The sequence below is a fragment of the Mustelus asterias genome, chromosome 8 (assembly GCF_964213995.1).
Source record: "Mustelus asterias chromosome 8, sMusAst1.hap1.1, whole genome shotgun sequence".
Lineage (NCBI taxonomy): Eukaryota > Metazoa > Chordata > Chondrichthyes > Carcharhiniformes > Triakidae > Mustelus > Mustelus asterias.
In genome coordinates this window covers 81152170-81179627 of record NC_135808.1, presented here as the reverse complement: position 1 = coordinate 81179627, position 27458 = coordinate 81152170, and the positions used below count along the sequence as shown (strand labels likewise).

General features: G+C 42.8%; 1 protein-coding gene across 2 annotated transcripts in view; it reads left to right on the top strand.

Moving 5' to 3' along the window:
- Positions 1–27458, top strand: part of LOC144497299 (cytosolic phospholipase A2-like) — a 153810-nt gene that overhangs the window by 2727 nt on the left and 123625 nt on the right. For both annotated transcript variants that reach the window (XM_078218340.1, XM_078218341.1), the window contains exon 2: positions 7205–7376. In XM_078218340.1, coding sequence (XP_078074466.1) covers positions 7344–7376 — 33 coding nt within the window. In that variant the 5' untranslated portion in view covers positions 7205–7343. The remainder of the gene's footprint in view (positions 1–7204; positions 7377–27458) is intronic.

Sequence of the window (27458 nt, the reverse complement as noted above, 5' to 3'; positions counted from 1 at the left end):
TCAATGATGTTTTGATGTCAAACCACTCTGACCTCACCACTGAAATTCAACTCTTTTGTCCATATTTGAACCAAGGCTGTGATTAGGTTTGAAGACATGTGGCCCTAGTGAACTCAAACTGAGCATCCATGAGCAGGTTACTTCTGTGTATGTGCAACTTGATAACGCTGCCAGTGATACCTTCATCTCTTTACTGATCGAAAATAGACTGATAGGGTGGTAATTGGACAGGACATCCGTGGGTAATTTTCCACATTGTCAGCCGGATTGAAGCAGCAATGGAAGAGCTCGGTGAAGGACCACAGCTAGTTCTGTACCACAAATCTTCAGTATTACTCCTGGGATAGTATTAGAACCCACAGCCTTCACTGTACCTTCAGCTATTTCTTGATATGGGAAGTCTGTTATCTGTGATAGTGGGGACTTCAGGAGGATACAAGATGGATCATCCACTCGGCTGGTAGCAAATGCTCTAGGCTTGTCATTTGCACTGATGTGCTAGGCAGGCTCCACAGTCTGAGGATGGGAATATTTGGGAAGTTAATTGCTTAATTATCCATCACCAATCATGACTTGATGTGGAAGGATTGCAGAGCTTTGATCTGATCCATAGATTGTGTGATCGCTTAGCTCTGTCTATTATATTCTGCTTTCACAGTACCAGTGTTCTGTAGTTCTTCAGCAGTTTTGTTCATGAAGCTACCTTGAATTGTTTTTGGGTGGGACAAGGTACTGAGGAATAATAATATAGACTAGAACTAAATGGCACGGAGTTCACAGTGATACAATTGTAGCTAGAATGCACCCAAGGATAGGACATTTCTCTTCCCCCATTCATGACCAGAACTCTTTAAAATTTTCAAGGGAATTGGTAGATACCGGGGGGAGGGGGAGGAAGTTTTCCGGCCCTGACTCCGGCAGGTATCGAGCCGTTACAGTTCTGTAAATTATTTCATCTCGCCTGTGGTGGCTGGGATTTTCCAGTCCCAATGTGTTAGGGGCCATAATCACCAAAAAATCCAAGAGGGATTCCGGGAGAAACTTCTTTCCCCAGAAAATGGTGAGAATGCAGAACGTGCCATCACTTGGAAGTGGGGCAACAAAAGGACAAAACATTTATGCAACTCAAAAAAACAAAGAATACCTTTTCTAGTTTTTTGTTTATTTATTAGTGTCACAAGTAGGCTTACATTAACACTGCAATGAAGTTACTGTGAAAATCCCCTAGTCGCCACACTCGGCTCTGTTCGGGTACACTGCGAGAGAATTTAGCATGGCTAATGCACCTAACTAGCACGTCTTTCGGACTGTACCGGAGCACCCGGAGGAAACCTACACAGACACGGGGAGAACTTGCAGATTCCAAACAGTGACCCAAGCTGACAATCAAATCCTGGTTCCTGGCACTGTAAGGCAGCAGAGCTAGCCACTGTGCCACCGTGCCTTTGGGTGGAGGTCAAGAACTTCTGTCCTGGCAGTCCTCGGGACTTACTGTGCATGTGCAGAATGGGAGGCAATTGAGCATGCTCAGCTTAGCATTTGATGTTTATCAGGCTGAGGACATGGGCAAAGTGCACCTGTGTGAAAAAGAAGCAGTGTGAAGACCCGAAGCGGGGTGCGATATTGGAGAAGAATATCAGCAGAGAGTGGTTCCAGAGTACGAGGAGCAAAGAATGAGGCACTAAGTAGTATAAGTGCTGTGAATGGGAATGCTTTAAGCAGTGAAGTGCTGGGGAGAAGCCCTGGGGATCTGAGAAGGCAGCAAAAAGATCGTAACTCTGCTGTGGGCCATTTGGGGTAAGGGTGACATTTTGGAGTAGTGGTGTTCTGCTCAATGTGGCTGAGTAATTCTGCTTGAGTTGGCATTGCTAGTTCAGACTTTGCTGGGAGGGGCTAGTAGTCTCGGGAGATTGAAAATATGCAAGGTGAGTCCTTGTTGAGACAGTTTTGAGTCTGTGACTTTTGGAGAGAATTCCAAGGCTAGATCTTTGAGACTAAAGACTGGAATTCCTAGTGAGAGAGGCAAGAGTTTCAACGATATTGGTTGACTCTGTGTTTACTGACATTTGAGTGGGTCGCTGAGAAATCTATGGGATTTGTCTTGGTAGCATTTGCTATTTACTGTGTAGAGTGGGTGTTAGTTGTGTGGCCATTCATATTGACCTCCTATTCACCCTGAATGCTAGAGTATGAGATAAATATTGTAAACTCTTTTATTTTTCTGACCTTGTACAGTAAAAAATTATTTTGTTTGTTCAAAAACCACAAAATCCTGTGGCAGGTGTCATGAATCTCAAATTTTGTCTACTTTTAAATAGAAGGTTATTGGTCCTTAAATTGATCATATCAAAAACTTGGGGGTCTGGTCCAGGATCATAACATAAATTGGGGACCCTTGTGGGATCATGCATCTACAGGCAGATGCAAGTAGTCGTATTTGCTGAGTTTAAGACTGATAAGATTTCCATGGTGAATTTTACTATACCGATTAAAAAGCAGATTGGCCTTTGTCAATTGCTACGACTTTTCCGCAGAGGGAAGATTTATCCCTGAATGTAACAGTTAACCAAGGACAGGGTGGCACGGTGGCATGGCAGTTAGCACTGCTGCCTCACAGCGCCAGGGGCCTGGGTGGGATTGTAGTCAGTGCAGATTTGATGGGCCGAATGGCCTCCTTGTGCACTGTAGGATTCTATGATAGGTCTAGGCATCTAAGAACCAACAAAGATCTTGAGGAGTATAGTGAAAGTAGGAAGGAATTTAAATGTGGAATTAGGAGGGTTGAAAGGGACCATGAAATGCCTTTAGCAAACAGAGCTTAGGAGAAGCCAAGGCTTTTTATGGATACATTAGGAACAAGAGAGTAGCAAGAAAAAGAGCAGGCCCACTCAAAGACAATAGAGAGAAATTATGCACGGAACCACAGGAAGTGGGTGAGATCCTTAATGAGTACTTTGTATCGATATTCACCAAAGGGAAGGACATGATGGATTTTGAGGTCCGGGATTGGTGTGCGAACATTGTAGAGAATGTCAATATATCCAAGGAGGAAGTGTTGTGTATTCTAAATTGCATTAAGGTAGACAAGTCCCTGGGACCGGATGGGATCTATCCCACAGTCCAAATATGTGTGGGTTAGGTTGATTGGCCATGCTAAATTGCCCCTGGTGTCAGGGGCATTAGCAGGGTAAATGTGTGGGGTTGTGGGAATAGGGCATGGGTGGGATTGCAGTTAGTACAGACTTGATGGGCCGAATGGCCTCTTCTGTACTGTACGGATTCTATGATGGGTTAATACCATTAGAAGAAGAGTTAAAGATAAAAGAGGAGCTAAGAAAGCAAATATAACTGAGGTAGTAACATTTGGAATTAGAATAAGAAAAGCCTGACACAGGTATAACACAGCTTGAGTTAGAATTCAGTTACAGACGGAACAGCTTGAAATAGAGAAAAGCAGAAACTTGAACTTGAGGAAGAAAGGGAGATGCAAAAGCTAGAGTCTCAAAGAAAGAAAGAAATTGGGCAGCATGAACTAGTCAGAGAAAAGTTTGGGTCAATAAGAGAAAAGTTTACGGGGTCAATAAGAGCCTAATAGTTCGGATATGAATCGAGTTCCTCTCCGAGCTTTGACAGAGCAAAGAGAGTTCACCTAATGCCTAAATTCACTGAGGGTGGAGTTGAGGGATATTTTAGCTGGTTTGAGATGTTGAAGGTCAAAGGACACATGGGGCTGGGTTTTCCAGCCATGCTCACGCCAAAACTGGAAAATCCCACCCAAATTCAATGGACCTTTGCATGGTCTGCCCCCCGCCCGCTATGATTCTCGTGGCGGGTGGGATGGGAAAAGCCCCACCCGTGGACTCTTATTTTGCAAAGTGGTTTGGTCAGAAAGGCTATGTATGTTTATTCCAGCTTTTCTGAAGAACAGTTCTTAGATTATGAGGTAGTTAAAACTGTGGGGCTTACAAGCTTGTATCTGAAACATAGCAATTAAAATTTCAGGCTTTAAAGAAAAGACCAAATGAAATATTTAAGGAATCTGGTAGCGCGAAGGAATTTTTGTTTGACGCACAGTTTCAATCAATGAAGTTAGGCCATTTTTGTTATTTTATTAGTGTCACAAGTAGGCTTACATTAACACTGCAATGAAGTTACTGTGAAAATCTCCTAGTCGCCGCACTCCAGCGCCTGGAAGAATTTAGCATGACTAATGTACCTAACCAGCACGTTTTTCTGTGGGAGGAAACCAGAGCACCCGGTGGAAACCCACACCCACACAAGAAGAATGTGCAGACTGTGCACAGATGGTGACCCAGGCCAGGAATTGAACCCAGTTCCCTGTTGCTGTGAGGCAGCAGTGTTATCCACTGTGCCACTGTGCTGCCCCATATTGCGAATAAAGGAGAGCAAATAACAATGGAAGAACTTCAAAACAGTATCCCAATAGCTATCAGGCCGCACCTGGAAATTCTTACGGTTTCTGAGGTACCAGAAGCAGCGGTATGATGTGTCATAAAGACAGATAGGGGGCAGTAGGTCTCAATTTGTAATCCCACAGTGAAGCTGGCAGAATAGAAAAGAGAGCAGTCAGTAGCTGTTTCAGTTAATGAAAATTATCATATAGAAACCAGTATGCTTCTGTTGCCACAAGACAGGGCATCTCAAAGCCGATTGTTGCGAACTGAACAGTAAATAGGTGGCAGAAATAAGGATGCTTAACGAATCTTCAGCAAAAAGGGTACCTTGGTGTTAAAACAATGATACTGCTGCATGTGGCAAGACTTTCCACTGGGAAAGCTGCAACAAAAAGTGAAACATGTGAGAAACGCACATTTCTTATTTTTTTTGCAATAGGAATAGATAGAACTGGAAAAATTGGAAGGGAAAGCCACACCATTTTAGAACAAAAAGGAGCCTGGAAAATTTATCTTGAGGGAATTTGGTTTAACTAAACACTGTTAGCAAAGGATTTAGACCTTTCTTCAGAAAGCTTACTGAATTGGAATGTATTAATACAGGATATGATGGGAAGTGTATTCCTTTCCCATTGCATTAAGTAAATTTAAATTGGGATCTGGTAAAAGTGTCTTATGAGATTGGGATTGTTTCTGAATTGCCCATTAAGAATATATTGGGAAATGATTTAGAGGGCCATGTTGTTTTTCCACAACTTGGGACAGGGTATCACAGTTCCAAAGCTGTTCCTACTTCCATTCAGTTGAGCCAAGAATTGACTCAAGAGACAATGCTGATGTATCCACCTAAGCGATGGGTGGGACAGAGGCTGTTTTGGGGCCTGCAGAAATGCCTACATAATGCTTTTCAACAGGAAAGACTAAAAGTCTCAAAATGACCCCAAAGTTAATGATACCTGACTCAAAAGTGCTGGCCAGTGTTGAGATACTGGGACTTAGCATCAGGATAGCAGGCAAGTAGAAAATTAACAAAATACCTTTTTAAAACCCCAAAATAATTGGAATGATTTGTTTTGTGATTTGCATGAAAGACTCAGTGTTAGAAAAGTTTCAAGTTTATTAATGTTAAAAGTAGGCTTACGTTAACACTGCAATGAAGTTACTGTGAAAATCCAGAATGGGGAAGTGTTTGACCTTGCACAAATAGAATGAAATCAGACCCATTCATAATGAGATCAGAAGACTAAACTCTTGTGTGTGAATGTGAGAAGCATCTCAATAACATTCTTGAAATGGCTAAAAGAGATTGCAATCAAAGAAAAAAATAGTTGTTGGTGCACCAAGAAACCGTTTTGACCTTTAATTTCTCAAAATGAGAATTGAATTTAACACAGAACTACACAGATAATGCGTCAAAAGGGTGACAACTGGGCTGTTGGACTTAATTGAAACACTTTTTGCCAAGTTAATAAACAGATGTCGGAAGGAAAAAAGAAAACTCTGCGTTATCATTTTATTCTATTTGACTGTTACATAAACTAGCTTTTGTTTTGGTTAAGCCTTTCTAACTTTATAATTCGATATGTGTAATTGTGGAACAAAATTAAAAGTTTATCTGTATAGTATATGATCTTTTTGTTAGAAGATAATGATTTCTTGTAAAGAAATTGTAAAGCCCATTGCAAGGAAACCTTCGCTGCAGTGAAGATATTTCTGTCTCCCCAAGGAAAAAGGTGTTACGAGGTGCAAACCCGTCTATCGCAGAATCCCATGAATTTTGGGAACTCGAATCATTACAGGCCTCAAGAGTCTACCCATGCATTGACCAGGGGTTGGCTGCGCATATGCAGCTCAGTGCTTGAAGTTCTTCAAGGCCGAGGACAAGGGCTCAGTGCACCTGCGTGAAAAACAAAATGGTGCAAAAACTAGGCCATGTGATCTGGGAGAGGACCACCATATCAGAGAAGCAACCCAGATCGGACAGGGGAAGCCCCAAAAGAAATTTTCCAGATAGGGGGCAGGGAGAGTTCCCAAAGAAAGAGAGAGAGAAGCAAAGAAAGAGGCTCCATTTCATAAATGTGCTGTGATTGACAGGCTTTAGGCTTGGGCGAAGGCCTGAAGATCTGAGAATGCAGCAGAAGGTTGGTGACTCTGTACTACGGGCTGTTTGGACAAAGGTGCCCTTTGGGGTAGTGTTGTTCTGTTCAGCAGCTGTAGAGCTGAAGTCACGTACATGAGCTGGTGCTGCATTGCAAACTCAGGAATCTAGGGGAATGGAGCCACAGGAGATCAGATTGAAAAGCTGTGAGCCATTGAGGGGCAGTCTGAGTAGGAGAGACTTTTGGAGGGAATTCCAAGGTGAGGACTGGAATCCCTCATGAGAGGGATAGAGTTTGAAGGAGATTGGTTGACTCAGTGTTGAGTAGGATGCTGAAAAATCTATGGGTTGCATCAGTTGCATTTTCCATTTACAGTGCAGTGTCGATGTTTGACCACATGTTGCCTGTTAGTTCACATTTACCTCAATATTAGCCCTGAATGTTCAAGTTTAAAATAGATATTGTAAGTTGAAGTTTATTTTGTTTGTTCAAAAACTGTGGCACCTTGTGACTTTATTCTCTTAATAGGTGTCTTGATTCTCAAATTTTGTCTAGTTTAAACAAGAAGTTATTGGTCTGTAACTAGATCGTACCAAAACCTGGGAATCTGGTCCAGGATCATAACATATAGGTTTTAGCATCGATATAATAGTTGTTTGTTTATTAACAGTTGCTTTTTCTATTCTTCAGGAATGGAAATAGACATTTGCTGAAAGCTATTTAAATTTTCATCTGGGCAGAGGAAACTTCAAGTTTTGTTCAGTCAGTGTTACTTGAAATAATAAACTCGTCGTAAGATACACCAAGATCTATTCAGCTGTGATTGAGAATGGCTTCTATAGATCCGTATTCTCACATAATAGTAAGTACAAATCTTCACTGTTAAGGTGATCTTCAATACTTGATCAGATGTTCTATTTACTAATTGCAATGTATTTTGAAATGTTCTTGTTTATCCTGGGGAATGGAAAACTTCACATTTCAATGTCAGCAAGCATGTATACCTCCATCAGGTTCACATAGAGTAACATTTCTTCTACTCTGCCTCATCAATGCTCTTCAATCCCAACTTTGGAACACTTTCTACTCTACATGTTCTCCCATTTCCCATTCGGACCTACCATTAGTACCAGATTTAGATTACTTTTGCTGCCCTCCCTCTTAGAAAATAGGAAAGTTTCTAAAGTTCAGAAAGAACTGGATTAACCCAAACTCATTTTAGTTGGTCCTCTTACAGTCAGCCAGTCACATTGAGACTAGATTTGCTCAGCCATCTCCTGTAGTCTTTTGACTTCCATGTTCTAGGCCACTTTTGTGTGTGTCTCGCCACCCCGACCTCCCTAACCTCTTTGAACTCCTATTCCATTTGCATCTGCAGCTGGTAAAAACTTTTTTCCAAATCTCTTATTATTGCACTTTCAAGTCACAAAATGCCTAACCCTTTAGTCCCTTCATTCACCATCAAATTTCTCTATTTGCTCAGCTGTTCCCCTCCCTTCACCTTTGATGCCCTTATCCCAAATCACTACTTCCCAATTCTGATCATTCCCTGATATAGTCCTTATCATGCACCCTAAAATTGGAGGGACAAGAACTTGATCATATCTGATCCAGAACTGGTTTAGCCATCTCCAAGATCTGACTAAACTCAATCAATTAATATCAGACTTCACTCTCCTTGGTTAAAACTACTCACTACTTCATGAACACCTGAACCTGAAAGGATAGCACTGGCTTTTCTTCCGCACAACCAACCCCCTGCCTTAAGTTCCTCATCATGTCAGTATTTACCAAATCTGTTCCCACCTTTCCCACAGCTCCGCGTTGGAATTATTGCAATTAGATTTCCACTTTGAAGCAACACTGAAATGCCTTGCTCAAAGTCACTGATGGCATTCTCTATAACTGCAGCTGTAGTGTAATAAGCTCAATCTTGCTGCAGCATTAGACAAGATGCTTGTCTGTCCAGCAGTCTTGGATGAGCCCCAAATTAAATGTTGTGAAAACCGAAGACATTGTCATTGTCCCTTGCCACAAACTCCATTGCTAGCAATTTCATCCTCCTCATCAGCCAATATCATCCCACCATGCTCAAAATACCTCAACTCCTCCAAGCCTCTGGCACCTGCATGAAATCCTTCATCAAATTCCACGCGCCCATCAATTTTATTCTCGCTGACTGACATTTGTTCACAGTCCCCAGTGCCTCCAAATTAAAATTAATATTCTTTTTAAATCCGTTAATTGGCTTTGCCTTTCCATTATGTCATCATTTTTAGCTCTACAATTGCCATCCTTCTTTTCTTTTAAATTTTGCCTCTTGTGCATGCCCTTCTTCCTTGCTTCGCCATTAGCTGTCTAGGCCATACAGTCCTGAATTGGTTCCCTTAACCTCTATGCCACCACCACCACCTCCTTTTGACCTCTTTAAAAATTAATTCTTTAAATAATCATTTTGTGGTATAGAACCTGAGTATTGATTAAAAGATACATTTTGTCAAATCTTTTAATCTTGCACTCATCAGGAATACGATGCAAGAGAAAAGAACCCATGAATAGTGTATAAGATGAGAGTGCTGATGGTTGGCAGGTGGACTCTGGTGGCAATTTTGCCACAGCAAATGCACTAGTTGATGGTGACTGACAGTTAACTGCTAAACATTGTTTGAAACTTAAACTAGGCAACCTGACTCTGGTATTGCCCTGAGGAATGTACCTGGCTGTCACTTACTTTGTTTTGCTGAAATTGGCGCAACGTGTGTACATATTCTTCCTGCCCGCAAAAAAAGGCCCTGTGTATTAAATAAATAGCTTCCAGTACATACACATGCGCCACACAGCGAGCCCAATTGACAATCTTAAATTGGTTGTCAACGTAATTCTTAGATCACAAAGGATTATTTAGCAAATGTTGTCCAACTGCGGAATCACATCGAATGTTGGACTCTGTGTTGAGTTTTGCAAGCACAGGTTGGTTGGGTACAGTCCGTAAATTGCTCGTTGTGAACAATGGCTGAGATGTGCTGTTTGATTCAGGCCGCCAGTCTTTGGGACGTCTTGAAGATGAAATCAGTGCAATAGTGAGAGAGGATATTGGCTCAGAAAATCTAGATGTAAAATCAGTCTGGGTGGAACTAACAAATAACAAGGGGTGGAAAACATTAGTGGGAGTTTTCTATAGGCCTCAACAGTAGTGGTAAGGTATGGAATGGTATTAAACAGGAAATTAGAGATGCATGTAATGAAAGTGCTACAGTAATTTGGGTGATTTAAATCTAAATATAGATTAGCAACAATACTGTGGCAGAAGAATTCCTGGAATGTATACGAGATGGATTTTTAGACCAGTACATTGAGGAACCGACTGGACAGCAGGCTATCCTAGAATTGGCATTGTGCAATGAGAAGTGGTTAATTAATAATCTTGTTGTGCGGGGTCCATTAGGAAACAATAACCATAACATGATAGAAGTCTTCCTTAGGATGGAAAATGAAGAAGTCAGCTATGAAAGTAGGGTCCAAAATCTAAATAAAGGAAATTACAAAGGTATGAGGCTTGTGTTAACTAAGATAGATTGGTAAACCTCATTAATAGACATTGGTGGATAGGCAATGGCTAATATTTAAGGATTTCAAGTATGCATTGCGACAATTATACATTCCTTTCTGGCACCAAAAATACAACAAGAAATGTGGCCCACCACGGCTAACAAAATAAATTTAAAGGTAGTATTAGATCCAAAAAGGAGTCATGTAAAGTTGCTAGAATAAGTAACAAGCCTCAGGATTGTGAGCAGTTCAGAATTCAGCAAAGGAGGACCAGGAGGGGAAAAATAGAGTATGAGAGTAAACTTGTAAGCAACATAAAAGCGGATTGTAAAAGCTTATGTAAGTATGTGAAAATGAAAAAAGAAATGGGAGAATTTGTAATGGAGAACAAGGAAATGGCAATGCAATTAAACAACTACTTTAGTTCTGTCTTCATGGAGGAAAACAGAGATAACTTCCCAGAAATGCTAAGGAACCACGAGTCTAGTGGGAACGAGGAATTGAAGTAAATTAGTGTTACTAAAAAATAGTGCCGGAGAAATTAATGGGACTGAAAACCAGCATCCCTAGTGCTTGATAATCTACATCCCAGGTTACTAAAGGAGGTCGCTATAGAAATAATGGGTACATTGGTTGTCATCTTCCAAAATTCAATAGATTCTGGAACAGTATTGGCAGATTGGAGGGTGACAAATGTAACCATGCTATTTAAAAAAGGAGGGCGGGAAAAAATAGAGAATTACAGACTCATTAGCCTATCAGTAGTAGGAAAAATACTAAAGTCTATTATAAAGGATGTGTTAACAGGACACTTGGAAAAATCAGTGGATTAGACAAAGTCCCCATGGATTTGTAAAAGGGCAGTCATATTTGACAAACCTACTGAAGGACATAACCAGCAGAATAGATGAGGGAGAACCAGTAGATGTGTATTTGGATGTTCAGAAAGCGTCTGGTAAAATCCGACAAAAGAGGTTAGTGTGTAAAATTAAAGCACACGGGATTGGGGGTAATACATTGGCATGGATTGAGAATTGGTTAGCAGACAGGAAACAGAGTCGGAATAAATGGGTTATTTTAGAAGCGGCAGGCGGTAACTAACTGGATTCCACAGAGATCAGTGCTTGGGCCCCATCTATTCACAATGTACACCAATGGTTTGGATGATGGAACCAAATGTAATATTTCCAAGTTTGCTGATGACATGAAACTTGGTGAGAATGTGAGTGGCGAGGAGGATGTTAACAGCCTTAAAGGTGATTTAGGCAAGTTGGATGAGCGATCAAATGCATGGCAGATGCAGTATAAGGTGGATAAATGTAAAGTTATCCACTTCAGAAGGAAAAACAGAATGGCACAGTATTATTCAAATTGTGCTATATGGGGAATGATGACATAGAAAGGGACCTGAATGCTCCTTTTCACCAGTCACTGAAAGTAAGCATGCAGGTGCAGAAAACTGTTAGGAAGGCAAATAGTATGTTGGGCTTCATTGCCAGTAAAGGATCAGCCATGGTCATAATGAATGGCAGAGCAGGCTCAAGGCCAACTGACCTCCTCCTGCTTCTGTTTTCTATGTTTCTGTGTACAGCCTAGCATCGCACAGCACTGAAATTCATATATTGTCTTGACAGCTGCATCCTGTTAGTGGTGAACACCACTTGCTCTTCCATAGTTGCAGCATGTTGTTCATATTTTTAGGATTTTTTTTGGATTTTTGCTTAATGTGGCAAATGGATTTAATTTTTTTAAATATTCATTGACAGGATATGGATGTCACTGGTGAGGTCAGAGTTTAATGCCCATCGGAAGGTGGTGATGAGCTGCTGCCTTGCACCACTGCAGTCCCTGACGTATAGGTACATCCACAGTGCTGTTAGTGAGGGAATTCCAAGATTTTAACTGAGTGACATATTTCCAAGTCAGGATGGTGAGTGACTTGGAGGGGAATCTCCAGGTGGTGGTGTTCCCAGGTATCTGCTACTCTTGTCTTTCTAGATGGCAGAGGTCATGCGTTTGGAAGGTGCTGCCTAAGGAAACATTGAGGTCTTGGCAGTGTATCTTTTAGATGGCACACATGGCAAAAGTGTTTATCAGTGGTGATGTTTGTGGAAGGGGTAGCAATCAAGCGGGCTGCTTTGTCCTGGATGCTGTTGAGCTTCTTGAGTATTGTTGGAGCTGCACTCATCCTGGTAAGTAGAGATTATTCCATTGTACTCCTGACTTGTGCCTTGAGATGGTGGACAGGCTTTGGGAAGTTAGGCAAGTTACTCACCACACGATACCGAGCCTTTGATCTTCCCTTGTAGCCACAATATATGGCTAGTCCAGTTCAGTTTCTGGTCAATGTAATCCCCAGGATGTTAGTAGTGGGGGTATCAGTAATGGTAATGCAATTGAATGTCAAGGGCTGATGATTAGATCCTCTCTTGTTGAAGATGGACATTGTCTAGCACTTGTGTGACATGAATGTTACTTTCCACTTGTGAGTTCAAGCCTTGATATTGTCCAGGTCTTACTGCATTTGTATATTGACTGCTTCTGTATCTGAGGAGTCACAAATGGTGCTATATATTATGCAGTCATCAGCGAACATCCTCACTTCTGACCTTCTGATGGAAGGAAGATCATTAATGAAGCAACTGTAGATGGCTGGGCCTGGGACATTACTCTGAGGAACTCCTGCAGTGATGGCCTGACACTGAGATGATTGACCTCCAACCATCACAACTGTCTTCCTTTGTACCAGGTATGACTCCAACTAGGGTTGGAGGGTTTTCCCCTGATTTCCATTGGCTTCAGATTTGCCAGGGCTCCTTGATGCCACACTCGGTCAAATGCAGCCTTGATGTCAACGGCAATCACTCTCGCCTCACCTCTGGTGTTGATGCTCTTTTTGTTCATGTTTGAACCAAGGCTGCAATGAGGTCTGGAGCTGAGCGACACTGGCGGAACCCAAACCTCATATCCATGAGCATGCTATTGCTAAGTAAGTGCTGCTTTCTATTGTTTCATTGATGAATGAGAGTAGACTGATGGGATGGTACTTGGTTGGGTTGGATTTGTCCTTTTACTTGTGTACAGAACATAACTGGGCAATTTCCCACATGATCAGGTAGATAGCAGTGTTGTAAGTATACTGGAACAGTTTGGCTAGGGGAGCAGCAAATTCTGAAGCACAAGTCTTCAGTACTATTGCTGAATATTGTCAGGGCTCATAGCCTTTGCAGTATAGAAGTTAGCTTCCCTCTAGAAATCTATTTTGTGTCTACCTTGTGTTTTATTCCACTTTCCATGCCCTGCTTTATTTCTTTATAATTTGCAAATCTTTACAATTTGTAACATTGCTTATACCTTCCAACTGCTTTCCATACCTGGGCAGGCAGGCTTTCTATGCCTGCCCAGGATAGAAAGTGCTGGACTCATTTTTCCAGAGTGAAGGTAACAAATAAATACTTGCATTTATACGGGGTTTCTTCCCAAAGCGCTTTACAATCAATGAATTTATTCTTCTGGTTTAAGTTGGAGTAAAAGAGCAAAAGCAGAAAGTTTTTAATGTGGCCAACATTCCTTTTCCAAATGGCCCTGTCTGAATTGATCATTCATTTTATTGCTGTTAGCGTGTTTCCTTGTTATGTGGACAATGGCTGTATACTTGCCTAATTTAACAAATCACAGGCTGTCAAAGTAATTAATTGTGATTGAAAATTTAATGAATGAACTAATAAGGTGCCAAATAGATGAAAGGCTTTCTCTTCCTTCGCCTGTGGACTTATAATGGACAATGTCGTGTTAAATGTGGAGTAGTATGGGAAGAGGAAATATAATTTGATGGGGCCCTGTGACAGACCCAGTTACAAAGCCAACATAATTGTTATTGGAGGTTTTCCTTTTTACTGATACTTTCTTCTCCAGGGGTTCAGTGTGAAGCATTGTTAATAACTTTCTGTGGTAATGCAAGATTGTTTGCACTATTTCCTTTGTTTAACCTTTTCTCCCCTCCTAATAGTACTTATTTACAACAGGATACAGTTTTCATAGAAGCTGGGCGGCACGGTAGCACAGTGGTTAGCACTGCTGCTTCACAGCTCCAGGGACCTGGGTTCGAATCCCGGCTCGGGTCACCTGTCTGTGTGGAGTTTGCACATTCTCCCTGTGTCTGCGTGGGTTTCCTCCGGATGCTCCGGTTTCCTCCCACAGTCCAAAGATGTGCGGGCTACGTTGATTGGCCATTCTAAATTGCCCCTTAGTATCCCAGAATGCATAGGTTAGAGGGGTTAGTGGGTAAATATGTAGGGATATGTGGATAGGGCCTGGGTGGGATTGTGGTTGGTGCAGACTCGATGGGCCGAATGGCCTCTTTCTGCACTGTAGGATTCTATGATTCTATGAAACCCTGCAGTGCAGAAGGAGGCCATTCAGCCCATCGAGTCTGCACTGACCACAATCCCATCCAGGCCCTATCCCCGTAACCCCACGTATTTGCCCTACTAGTCTCCCTGACACTAAGAGACAATTTAGCATGGCCAATGGACTGTTATGGAGGAAACCGGAGCACCTGGAGGAAACCCACACAGACGGGGAGAATGTGCAAACTCCACACAGACAGTGACCCAAGCCAGGAATCGAACATGGATCCTTGGCGCTGTGAGGCAGCAGTGCTAACCACTGTGTATGGAGGACACAGCACTGAGTGTCTGACCCAGTTTCTGTAGACACACACTGCATGCTTATCAACATACATCACATTTCTCATGATCAAAAGTGAGAAGTTTGGCTTATATTCTTTTTCCTATTTCTACCCCAGATGGAATTTGAAAGCCTGGTCCCAATTCTGCGGCTAACTGACAATTCGCAATGAACACAGTTCATTTGTAATTAATATTTTTCTTTCACGATGCCTATCCCACCTCAATGGCTGTCACTAAAGAAACCTCGTGACAGTTGTCCCTCCATTTTGATTGAGGACTGCTTCATATATAAACACCAGTGTTACTTCATCCTATGGTGTTGTCTAAGTCACATTTCTGATTTCAGTCCTTTGGTGATGTCTGTAAATTATTGGCAGAAAGACAAGGACGGTATTGTCAGTCTGTACTGTAGGACACACTCTGAAGTGTTCAGGCATCCAACGCACACTCTGAAGTCTCCAGACGTTAATTGAATGTGAGTTTGGTTAGAGTGAACTTGTGCAAACGGCCTTGAATCTCTGTCACTTACAACCACTTCTGATCTCAGCCTGGTTAGATGTGCTAGCCAGGGAACGTCTAATTGATTGGATAATCTTGAGCCACGTTGCCTCATTTGATAGGTCAACCAGTATGGAGCAGAACTATACAGACTGTAAGATTTCAGGTTTGGGATCTGTTCTTTGCTGAATCAACAGGCTTTAGCTGTGATGTGGCAGGAGCAGTTCAAATGATCTCATTATGCTCTGCCTCGTGGCAGTTTCCTGCAGCTGATTGCTGTGCAGTCACATCGAGGTGGCGTATGGGGATGGCTGGTCTCAGCCTTCATCATTGGGCAGTCATCCCAGGCCATCTGGGCTGGACATTCATCAAGGTCTGTTTCTGAGTGCGGAGGTCATGATTTGTGATGTCCCATTAAAGCAGGCAGCGTGCAAACTTTGTGCTGCCTTCTCATTTAAATGACTGTAGCATAGGCTGGAGTGGGGCCACCACTGCTGGCCGGCTGAGTGCCCTCAGTGTGCACCACTGGCTCACAGTATACCCAGCCTGTTGCTCTTAAAGGCAGTGTGCTCTTCTTAAATTAGAGATCACAATTGCCCCTTAAGATAGTTACAGATCTTCTGACACTCAGGGGTTAAGTTCACCTTTTAGTCTGAACTTCACAAATGTTTTTTCCTTTCCACCATGAATCTGCTAATTTTACAAATCACACCTTTTAAAACCACAATTTCCTTAACGGTTCTCCTGTGAGAAAGCTGCCATTCATTAAAAAGAAACTTTCAAACCCTCAGAAATTGACATGTTTTAAATACAACAGCAAAGGAGATATTTTACTAACTATATTCCCAAAATACTTAGTCAGCAATGATGAAATTTCTCACATACAGAAATGAGTTGCATCGAGAAGTTTAATTAATATTTGGTGTGGTTTCACCTCTGATCAATTCTTTCAGTTCCTGCTTCTATTCAGTGGCTTGAGTTTGTAACTTATCTGAGAGTGCATGCTGTTTCAGTTTATAGTGGAATATTGAAGTATGCTTAGCCCAGTTTCTTTGGTCACCTGGTATGCTGCAGTCACTGACCACTGTTCCCCTGGTCACAGTTACAGAACTTAGATGTTAGGGAACTTGGGGAAATAAATAGTGATGTCTTGAGGAGTGTACATATTACAGAGAAAGAGGTGCTGGAAGTCTTAAAGCGCATCAAGGTAGATAAATGCCTGGGACCTGATGAAGCGTATCCCAGGACATTGTGGGAGGCTAGGGAGAAAATTGCGGGTCCCTTAGCCGAGATATTTGAATCATTGATAGTCACGGGTGAGGTGCCTGAAGATTGGAAAGTGGTAAATGTTGTTTAAAAAGGGCTGCAGGGAAAAACCTGGGTCCTACAGGCCAGTGAGCCTCACATCTGTAGTGGGTAAGTTGTTGGAAAGTATTTTGAGAGACAGGATCTACAGGCATTTAGAGATGCAAAGACTGATTAGGGACAGTCAGCATGGCTTTGTGAGTGGAAAATCATATCTCACAAATTTAATTGCGTTTTTTGAAGGGGTAACCAAGAAGATAGATGAGGGCAGTGAAGTTGATGTTGTCTACATGGACTTTAGCAAGGCCTTTAGGGCGGCACGGTAGCTCAGTGGTTAGCACTGCTGCTTCACAGCTCCAGGGACCTGGGTTCGATTTCTGGCTTGGGTCACTGTCTGTGTGGAGTTTGAACATTCTCCCTGTGTCTGCGTGGGTTTCCACCAGGTGCTCCGGTTTCCTCACACCGTCCAAAGATGTGCGGGTTAGGTTGATTGGCCATGCTAAAATTGCCCTTAGTGTCCTGAGATGTGTAGGTTAGAGGGATTAGTGGGTAAATATGTAGGGATATGGGATAGGGCCTGGGTGGGATTGTGGTCGGTGCAGACTCGATGGGCCGAATGGCCTCTTTCTGTACTGTAGGCTTTCTATGATTCTATGATTCTTTGACAAGGTACTGCATGGTAGGTTGTTGCATAAGGTTAAATCTCACGGGGTCCAGGGTGAGGTATCTAAATGGATACAAAATTGGCTTCTTGACAGAAGCCAGAGGGTGGTTGTAGAGGGTTGTCTTTCAAACTGGAGGCCTGTGACCAGCGGTGTGCCTCAGGAATCAGTGCTGGGTCCACTGTTATTTGTCATTTATATTAATGATTTGGATGAGAATATAGGAGGCATGGTTAGTAAGTTTGCAGATGACACTAAGATTGGTGGACAGTGAAGAAAGTTATCTCCGATTGCAACGGGATCTTGATCAATTGGGCCAATGGGCTGACAAATGGCAGATGGAGTTTAATTTAAACAAATGCGAGGTGATGCATTTTGGTAGATTGAACCAGGGCAGGCCTTGCTCAGTTAATGGTAGGGCATTGGGGAGAGTTACAGAACAAAGAGATCTAGGGGTACATGTTCATAGCTGCGTGAAAGTGGAGTCACAGGTGGACAGAGTGTGAAGAAAGTATTTGGCATGCTTAGTTTCATTGGTCAGAACATTGAATACAGGAGTTGGGACGTCTTGTTGAAGTTGTACGAGACATTGGTAAGGCCACACTTGGAATTATGTATACAGTTCTGTTCACCCTATTATAGAAAAGATATTATTAAACTAGAAAGAGTGCAGAAAATATTTACTAGGATGCTACCGGGACTTGATGGTTTGAGTTATAATGAGAGGCTGGATAGACTGGGACTTTTTTTCTCTGGAGCGTAGGAGGCTGAGGGGTGATCTTATAGAGGTCTATAAAATAATGAGGGGCATAGATCAGCTAGATAGTCAATATCTTTGCCCAATGGTAGGGGAGTCTAAAACTAGAAGGCATAGGTTTAAGGTGAGAGGGGAGAGATACAAAAGTGTCCAGAGGGGCAATCTTTTCACACACAGGGTGGTGAGTGTCTGGAACAAACTGCCAGAGGTAGTCGTAGAGGCGGGTACAATTTTGTCTTTTAAAAAGCATTTAGACAGCTACATGGGTAAGATGGGTATAGAAGGATATGGACCAAATGCGGGCAATTGCGATTAGCTTAGGGGTTTAAAAAAAAAAGGCGGCATGGAGAAGTTGGGCTGAAGGGCCTGTTTCCATGCTGTAAACTTCTATCTATCGTGATTCCACTTCCGAATGCTCTGCAGTCAGTTAAACTGTCCCCTATCATCTTGGATCCACTCTCTTTCCAATCTTTAGTAAGGAACTCTTAAGAAATTAGGGGCAGGAGCTGATGAGTGAATGGAATGAGAATGGTATGAAGATAGATAATTCAAGAGGGAATTAGGTAGATACTTGGTAGAGAAATTAGATGGCCTTTCCCCCAAATGTTGCTCCTGTGCAATGTTTTTTTCATTTGTGAGGCATGGGCGTTACTGGCTGGCCAGCATTTATTGCCCTTCCCTAGCTGCCCTTGAGAAGGTAGTGGTGAGCTGCATTCTTGAACCGCTGCTGTGCATGTGCTGTGGGTTGACCCGCAATGCTGTTAGGGAGGGAATTCCAGAATTTTGACCTAGTGACTGAGAGGGAACTGTGATTTCCAAGTCAGGATGGTGAATGGATTGGAGGGGAACTTGCAAGTGGTGGTGTTCCCAGGTATCTGTTGCCATTGTCCTTCTAATGGTATGTAATGTTTGTTCCATTCTGATCTTTTTGGAAATTAAATAATGTTTGGTTAGAAGATAGCAGTAAAATGATTTGATTATATTTTTCACTCATTGTTTCTGTCATTTAATTGGAATTTTAGCATCATGTCCACAGTGACAGGCTTCATCACCTGAAGGATGTTGCAAAGCATTGCTATGTTTGTTGATGTTCCAACTGAATTAAACTATTTGCGCCCAACTAGCTTTTTTCAGATTTAAGTGTTTCTCTTTAAGTGAAGTCTATTTGATTAGAAATGTAGGATAAGCTTGGATGTGAGAGCTAGTTTGAGGATGATTACCCAACTGGGCCCATGGACAACATTGTCACTCGCTGTCTCAAATGATTTGTGCAATCCCTTACCTCCGATTTGGTTGAGCAACTCTGAAACTGTCCAGACAGTAAGGTTGCAACATTCTGCAGCAGAGGTTAAAAAAAAAAATCAGATTCTGCACCTCTCCCACGTGCTGTCCATTTTTTCTCACCTCATCTGCTAAAGGCCCTGACTCATTAGGATATGGTCTGCAGTTGCTGGAAACCTTCTGTATCTTATCACAGGAGCCCAGACAACTGAAATTCTCCAGACACATTGCCACAGGCATCATAATGAGTGATCTCTTGACTTCCCTTGTAACAGGCAGAAATGATGCTGGGTGGGACTTGATGATGATAGATTTGACAGTCTATTGAGAGAGAGTGTCTGTATCTCTCGTACATTGGTAGACAACCTGCAACCCAGGGGTCATATGCGGCGTCTGAGTTCTGAATGCGGCATGAGACAATTTGAGACAATTTGTCGATTGGTGCCCACGCGCAGGGTTGCCACATTCTACTGATTTCCGTTTGCATAGCTTTTTTTCCTACAGATATGACTAAAGTGATACGCATGTAAAACAATGGCAAATGAAGTGAGGTGATTTCTGATTGCATACAGCATTGGCTGTGAGAGCCATACACTCATTCTGCATTCAAATTGTAAATATTTCTTTCGTTTTTACCATTTGAAGTTGATCTATTGAAGTATGAATGATTAAGCATTTTCTGTAATTTATTATGAAAGATTTGGGGTGTATTAAATGTATTTAATCTTATTCATGGGGTCATGGTTAGTGAACATGCCTATTTCATTCTCAAAGAACAAAGAAAAGTACAGCACAGGAACAGGCCCTTCAGCCCTCCAAGCCTGTGCCGATCATGATGCCCTAGCTAAACTTTTTTAAAAAACCTTCTGCCCTTACTCGGTCCATATCCCTTTATTCCCTCCCTATTCATGTATCCATCCAGATGCCTCTTAAATGTTGTTAATGTGCTTGCTTCCACCATCCCCTCTGACAGCATGTTCAAGGCACTCGCCACTCTGCGTGAAAAGCCTCCCCCGCACATTTCCCTTAAACTTTTCCCCTCTGTGCCTCTTGTAATTGATGCTTCCACCTTAGGAAAAACATCTGACTATCCACCCTGTCTGTGCCCCCCATAATTTTGTAGATCTCTATCAGGCCTCCCCTCAGCCTCTGCCTTTCCAGTGAAAACAATCCTAGTTTATTCAACATCTCCTCATAGTCAACACCCTCGAAACCAGGCAACATCCTGGTGAACTTTTTTTGCTCTCTTTCCAAAGCTGCCGTGTCTTTCTGGTAGTGACCGGAACTGCATGCAATACTCCAAATGTGGCCTAATCAAGGTTTTGTATAGCTGCAACATGATCTGCCAGCTCTTGTACTCAAAGGTGGCCAACTGAGATGAAGGAGGGCCACTACTAGCCCAAGGTTGCCCATCACTGCCCTAGTCCATGAAATAACACTTATTTAAGAAATTTATACTCTGGAACTGGCATTAGTTAACAGTGTATCAACCTATGTATTATTGTTTAATATATAACTCCAATTTTGCTGAGTGGTTAAGGTCTTGTGAAGCAGGACCTCAAGGACAACCATCTGTTGTTTTATGCAGCTTGGCACATAACCCAAGCCAAAAGTTTTAAAGAAGGAGCATTCTTCACATTCACACTCTCTCCCAAGTGATTGCACCTTTCCTGTTTAGCCCAAGCCTTACACTTACTTAACTGGTGCAACAGATAACCTGATCTCTTTTGGTAGGCATGAGGGGGTATCTGACATTTAGTCATGGTGACCAGTGGCCTACCACCAGCAGACATCAGGAACTCATTGAGGAGGAGAGCTAGTGTGAGTGTGTATCCTGCTGCTCCATGGGCCAGCACACATGGATACGGTATCAGCTCTGGGATTAGGAATCTTTGTGTTTCCTCCCCAGGAAGTTGGTACCAGTCTCTGACACACAGAATCCCTACAGTGCAGAAGGAGGCTACTCGGCCCGTTGGATCCACACTAGCTCTGTGACAGAGCTTCCCACCCAGGCCCTATCCTCGTAACCCTATTAATTCCTGTAACCGAAACATCTCGGGACACTAAGGGGCAATTTAACATGGCCAATTCACCAAACTTTGGATGTGGGAGGAAACCCACGCAAACATGGGGAGAATGTACAAACTCTACACAAACAATCACCCAAGGTCGGAATTGAACCCGGGTCCCTGGTGCTCTGAGGCAGCAGTGCTAACCACTCTGCCACCGTGCCGCCCCTGACATCATGCCACAGGAACCCACGTAATCTCTATAATCAGTAAGCAGAATTTGTCAAGCCTTCAAGACTGCACCACTTACCATTAGCGCGAGCTGTATGGCCTCTTGCTGATGGCTCAGGTAGCCAGTCACCAGAGTCCTCTTGGGCTAATGCTTCAATTAGGTAAATGAGGAGACAGCACTAAATATCCACAGTAACAGACCTGGGAAGGTCACAAAATGTGACCCCCACATTCTAAAAACAGCTTGGGCTAATTTATAGCCTCCAGCTTTCCTTGTGGCCCTGGGGTCGATAAGATCCAGATACCACCCGAACGCACAACCACTAATTCCTGAGCACCCACCCAGTGCATTAATTAGATTTTACATCAGAGTCTGCTTAATGAGTCTTTCTCCTCTGCAACTTGCATTAACACTCTTGTGTTTGATAGAGTGGTTATCTGTCAGAATGCAGAAAGTATCTGCTAAAATCTTAGCACAGATGCTCAGGGAGCTGTGAGTCATCAAATGATATTGCATGCCTCTGGCCACACTTGTCACCATCCATTTAGAGCCATCTGCAGTGCCTTGCAGCACCTGCCCTGCCAGCGAGAACTGTGAACTTTCAACAGAATTCATTCAAGTGAACCATCCATGGTTGCTGCATCTGATTGTAAATCCCTCTAATACAAAGGTTACAAAGAGGCTTTAGAGTAACGGTGACTATCAAATGAGATCCATGCCATAGTGAAAATAACCATCGTGCTCAAGATTTTCAAGTTTGCTTGGTGAACAGACAAAGATCCAAAACTGTAGATCATTTCAGAATCATTTGTATAGATCACCTGTAGATTTGATGTGCTCTCTGTTACCCGAGAAACAGTCAATTCCGAACTCAGCCTCGTGAGATAACCATTGAACTTGCTGAAATGATCTGCTAATTGATGGTGGTATCCTGCCTGAGCAAAAAATAGGGAAGAACATCATGAAAAAAAGCCATTCGACCTTTTTAACCTTGTCTCAGACTCTGGCCAATCCATGTAATCGCCTTCAGGGACATTGTACATAATGATTCAGTAATAACCACAGGGACCCAAACCAAACCGGAGGTATTTATCCATCCCTCCATGTCTCCCACTCAGTTTTGAAGGCCTGTTTGAAAGGCATTCCCAACCTTCCCAGATCTACTAGCCTTCCAGCACCGACTGTTACAGTAGAGTGCTGAAGAGAGGAGCAGTTGTTTGAAGATGTTGGGGGAATGCACACGCATGCATTGAAAAATCCAGAGCAAAATGGTGTCAATGGCTGGTGCATTACTCATTGGCTAGTGTATTAAGGCACAGCAAAATGCATAAGCAGGGATTGCTATTTACATTTAGATAGATTCGTGAAGGGTACGTCTTGCCTCACAAATTTGATTGAATTCTTTGAGGAGGTAACTAAGTGTGTTGATGAAGGTAGAGCAGTTGATGTCATATACATGGATTTTAGTAAGGTGTTTGATAAGGTCCCCCATGGTCGGCTCATGATGAAAGTGAGGTGGTGTGGGATAGAGGGAAAGTTGGCCGATTGGATACGTAACTGGCTATCTCATAGAAGACAGAGGGTGGTGGTGGATGGAAAATTTTCAGACTGGAGACCAGTTACCAGCGGTGTACCACAGGGATCAGTGCTGGGTCCTCTGCTATTTGTGATTTTTATCAATGACTTGGAGGAGGGGGCTGAAGGGTAGGTCAGTAAATTTGTTGATGACACCAAGATTGGTGGAGTAGTGGATGAGGTGGAGGTGTTGTAGGCTGAAAAGAGACATTGATAGGATGCAGAGCTGGGCCGAAAAATGGCAGATGGAGTTTAACCCTGATAAGTGCGAGGTGATTCATTTTGGTAGGACAAATTTGAATGCAGATTACAGGGTCAAAGGTAGGGTTCTGAGGAATGTGGAGGAACAAACAGATCTTGGGGTTCATATCCACAGATCTCTGAAGGTTGCCACTCAAGTGGATTGAGCCATGAAGAAGGCCTATAGTGTGTTAGCGTTTATTAACAGGGGGTTTGAGTTTAAGAGCCGTGGGGTTATGCTGCAACTGTACAGGACCTTGGTGAGACCACATTTGGAATATTGTGTGCCGTTCTGGTCACTTCACTATAAGAAGGATGTGGAAGCATTGGAGAGAGTGCAGAGGAGATTTACCAGGATGCTGCCTGGTTTGGAGGGTAGGTCTTATGAGGAAAGGTTGAGGGAGCTAGGGCTTTTCTCTTTAGGGCGGAGGAGGTTGAGAGGCGACTTAATAGAGGTTTATAAGATGATGAGGGGGATAGATAGAGTGGACATTCAGAGACTATTTCCTCGGATGGATGTAGCTGTTACTAGGGGGCATAACTATAAGGTTCATGGTGGGAAATATAGGAGGGATGTCCGAGGTAGGTTCTTTACTCAGAGAGTGGTTGGGGTGTGGAATGGACGGCCTGCTGTGATAGTGGAGTCAGACACTTTAGGAACTTTCAAGCGGCTATTGGATAGGCACATGGAGCACACCAGGATGATGGGGAGTGGGATAGCTTGATCTTGGTTTCGGACAAAGCTCGGCACAACATCCAGGGCCGAAGAGCCTGTGCTGTGCTGTACTGTTCTATGTTCTATAAGGGAACTGACTGCACTTAACAAGCCTTACTGAGGTATTCAGGACAAAATCTGAAACTTGATTTAAGTTTCATGTCTTTATGTTACTATCTCCCTGTGTCTGTAGGTCTCGCTGTCTGGTATTTATTTCTCTTGTTCTAACTTTTTTCTACACCTCTATTAGTTTTCCTACTTTGGCACATTGAGAATTGTTTTTCTTCCCCAATGTTTTCCTCACCAAGCTCCTGAACTCTACCGATACACTCCAATTTATCCACAACTCATTCACTTGCCATCCTCCCTACCATTTCCATTGGATCTCCAACCCTCGGTGTATTGTCTTCAATTTGTCTCCCTGTCACAAATCCTCCTGCTGCCTTATTTCTAAAGTTTATTTATTAGTGCCACAAGTAGACTTACATTAACACTGCAGCGAGATTACTGTGAAAATCTCCTAGTCGCCACATTCGGTGCCTGTTCAGGTACACTGAGGGAGAATTTAGCATGGCCATGCACCTAACCAGCACATCCTTTGGACTGTGGGAGGAAAGCGGAGCATCCCGAGGAAACCCACGCAGACACGGGGAGAGCGTGCAGACCCCGCAGAGTCAGTGACCCAAGCCGGGAATCGAACCTGGGTTCCTGGCACTATGGGGCAGCAGTGCTAACCACTGTGCCACCCTTTCTCCCAGCTCCACAACCTTCTTCAGCCCTTTATCCCTGCTCACAATGTCAGTATTTTCAATTCTAGTTTACCAAATTGTCGTCATCTCCTGCCCAGCCCAACCCTACAGTCGGTACTCTCTTCCTTTCCCTGTTAATTCTCTTTGCACCTCTGGCTACCTTCCTAAACTCTCTTCTGTTCGTCTTCTGGTTTGGCCTCCTAAATTCAAAATTGTTTTGGGTTGTTTTTACTATTTATTTGTGACATAAATAATTTACTACAAAAATGCAATAGAGATAATACAGATAAATTTTCTGTTCGGTTACTCTTTGTCCTGTTGTTGCTGCAGTTGTCCCTTAATTTGCCCATTTGAGTGGCTGAACTATCTGTAAGAGCTGCTAGCTGGTTTGAAGGGGGGTGGGGGAGGGAGGGAGGGGTGGATTCTGTGCACTTAATTCCAACATCTGATCAGTCAGCTGATAGTTTCCACTAGTTGAGAAGCAAAGACTGAAATGAAAGGAAAACAGCAAAGAATTTGCATGCAACATGCTGCAAATACAGTGCAGATCCATCTACATACGGAGACGTTAACATTTTGAATATAGAACGTGTATCAATTGAACCTTTTTTAATATCAGTAGTTCCCACTTGCTGGTGGAATTACTGTATGCTTCCAACATTTTCTCCTTTTTGTGGTTGTTCTGTGAGTTTGTGTTGACTAGAACTCGACTATTGCAGATCAGGCCCCTGCGTGCACAGAGAAGGGAGACTCTCCAATCCATCCATCTTTGTTGAATTTAGATCCAAGTTCCAGAGGTGATTAAAATGATCTGTTAATAGATAGTTGAACTGTTTTCACACCCTTTTTTGTCAATTCGAGAACAAAATTTGAACTGAAATAACCACTTCCCGTCAACCAAGAACAGTGGTTTTTTTAATGTCCACCAACCATTGCTGCTAAATATAGGATTCATGTGCAGTGTAACTTTTGGTGCCTCTGTGAAATATATTTCTTTCTTCACAGTGACTGAGCCACATGATTACAACTGGGAAAGTTTGAGAACTATTAGACAAACTTCACTTATACTGGTGTAATTTGGAATGGCATAAATGGATCCTGCAATTCACGTTAAAGCAATGATAGATTTAAAGAAGTAGTTGGGGAGGCGATGGTCTAGTGGTATCATCGCTAAACTATTAATCCAGACACTCGGCTAATGTTCTAGGTTCCCAGGTTCGAGTCCCACTATGGTGGAATTTGAATTCAATAAAAATATCTGGAATTTAGATTCTACTGATGACCCTGAAATCATTGTCGATTGTTAGAAAAACCCATCTGGTTCACTCATGTCCTTTAGGGAAGGAAATCTGCTGTCCTTACCTGGTTTGGCCTACATGTGACTCCAGTGCCACAGCAATGTGGTTGACTCTCAACTGCCTCCAGAAGTGGCCTAGCAAGCCACTCAATTTCAAGGGCAACTAGGGATGGGCAATAAATGCTAGCCATCCAGCGACACCCATGTCCCACAAATGAATATATATATATTAAAAAAACCTTCCTTCAAGTGTTCTTTTGGTAGACATTATTTCAGTATGCAGGCAAGTAACTAGTGTCATCAGGCTACTTCACCATGAAGTGAACATCAGCCAAGCCTGAAACTGTTCTCATCTCATTTCCACCGATATGGACTTTCCAGCAATACGCTCAAGATGATTAGCTGATTAGAAGAGCAAATATTGTGGTTTTTCTCTTGCTACCTGCTGATGGCAGCTATACTTTCTGTGGAATCGGAGACGCCTACAGAAGAGATAGAGGCTATTCAGCTCATCGTGTCTGTGCTAGCCTTTTCCCCCCAATAGCCTCGCACATTTCTCCATTTCAATTTTACATCCAGCTCCCTTTTGAAAGTTACCATTGGATCTACTTTAGTTATCCTGCCACGTAACAAAACTTGAAATAAAACAACGTATTTGTTTCACAACCAAGGTCATTAGTTGTTATCTGCTGCTAAACATAGGGTTAATGTGCAAGTTAACGTTATATACTCCTGCAAAATGCATCTTTTTTTTTGTGTAGATCGACCCACGTGTTCACAAATGGGAAGTCTGAATAGCAATCGGGAAATTATGCAGGTCCTGTAATGTTCACTTCCCTGATTGCTATTTTAAGACACAAACAGTTCCGACTGTGGCAGCGCAGCCACACACCAGTTTTACTGGTGATGAAGCGGAAGAGGCCTTGGAAAGATAAGATTGAAATTATTTTCAGAGAGGCAGGCTGGGAGGAGTAGGCTGTTCCTGTCCTGGGTTCTTCTCTACGATTGCACCACCACCCCAGGACATGTCCTTCTGCAGGCTCGAACCCTGGTATTGCACTGCCTTGAATCCGCACAGTTGCATCAGCATGTCTGTGTGTGCAACCTGCTTGCTGGGTCTAATAATATCTTGGGCTGATAGTGGCCATTGTCTTGTTAGTTAAACTGAGTGACACCCTGGAAGTATTAAAATACCCCCCCTAACAGGCAGGTTTTTGCACAGTGTGTAATTGCTCTGAGGCGGTCTTGACACTGACTTCACATATTGAAACTGTTTTCCAAAAAGACTTGCATTTGTAGACTTATCTTGAGCCTGTGACAGTGAGACATGCAGCTGAAACTCTCCAAAATCATCTGCTAGCTGTAAACCCCACAGTTAATCAAC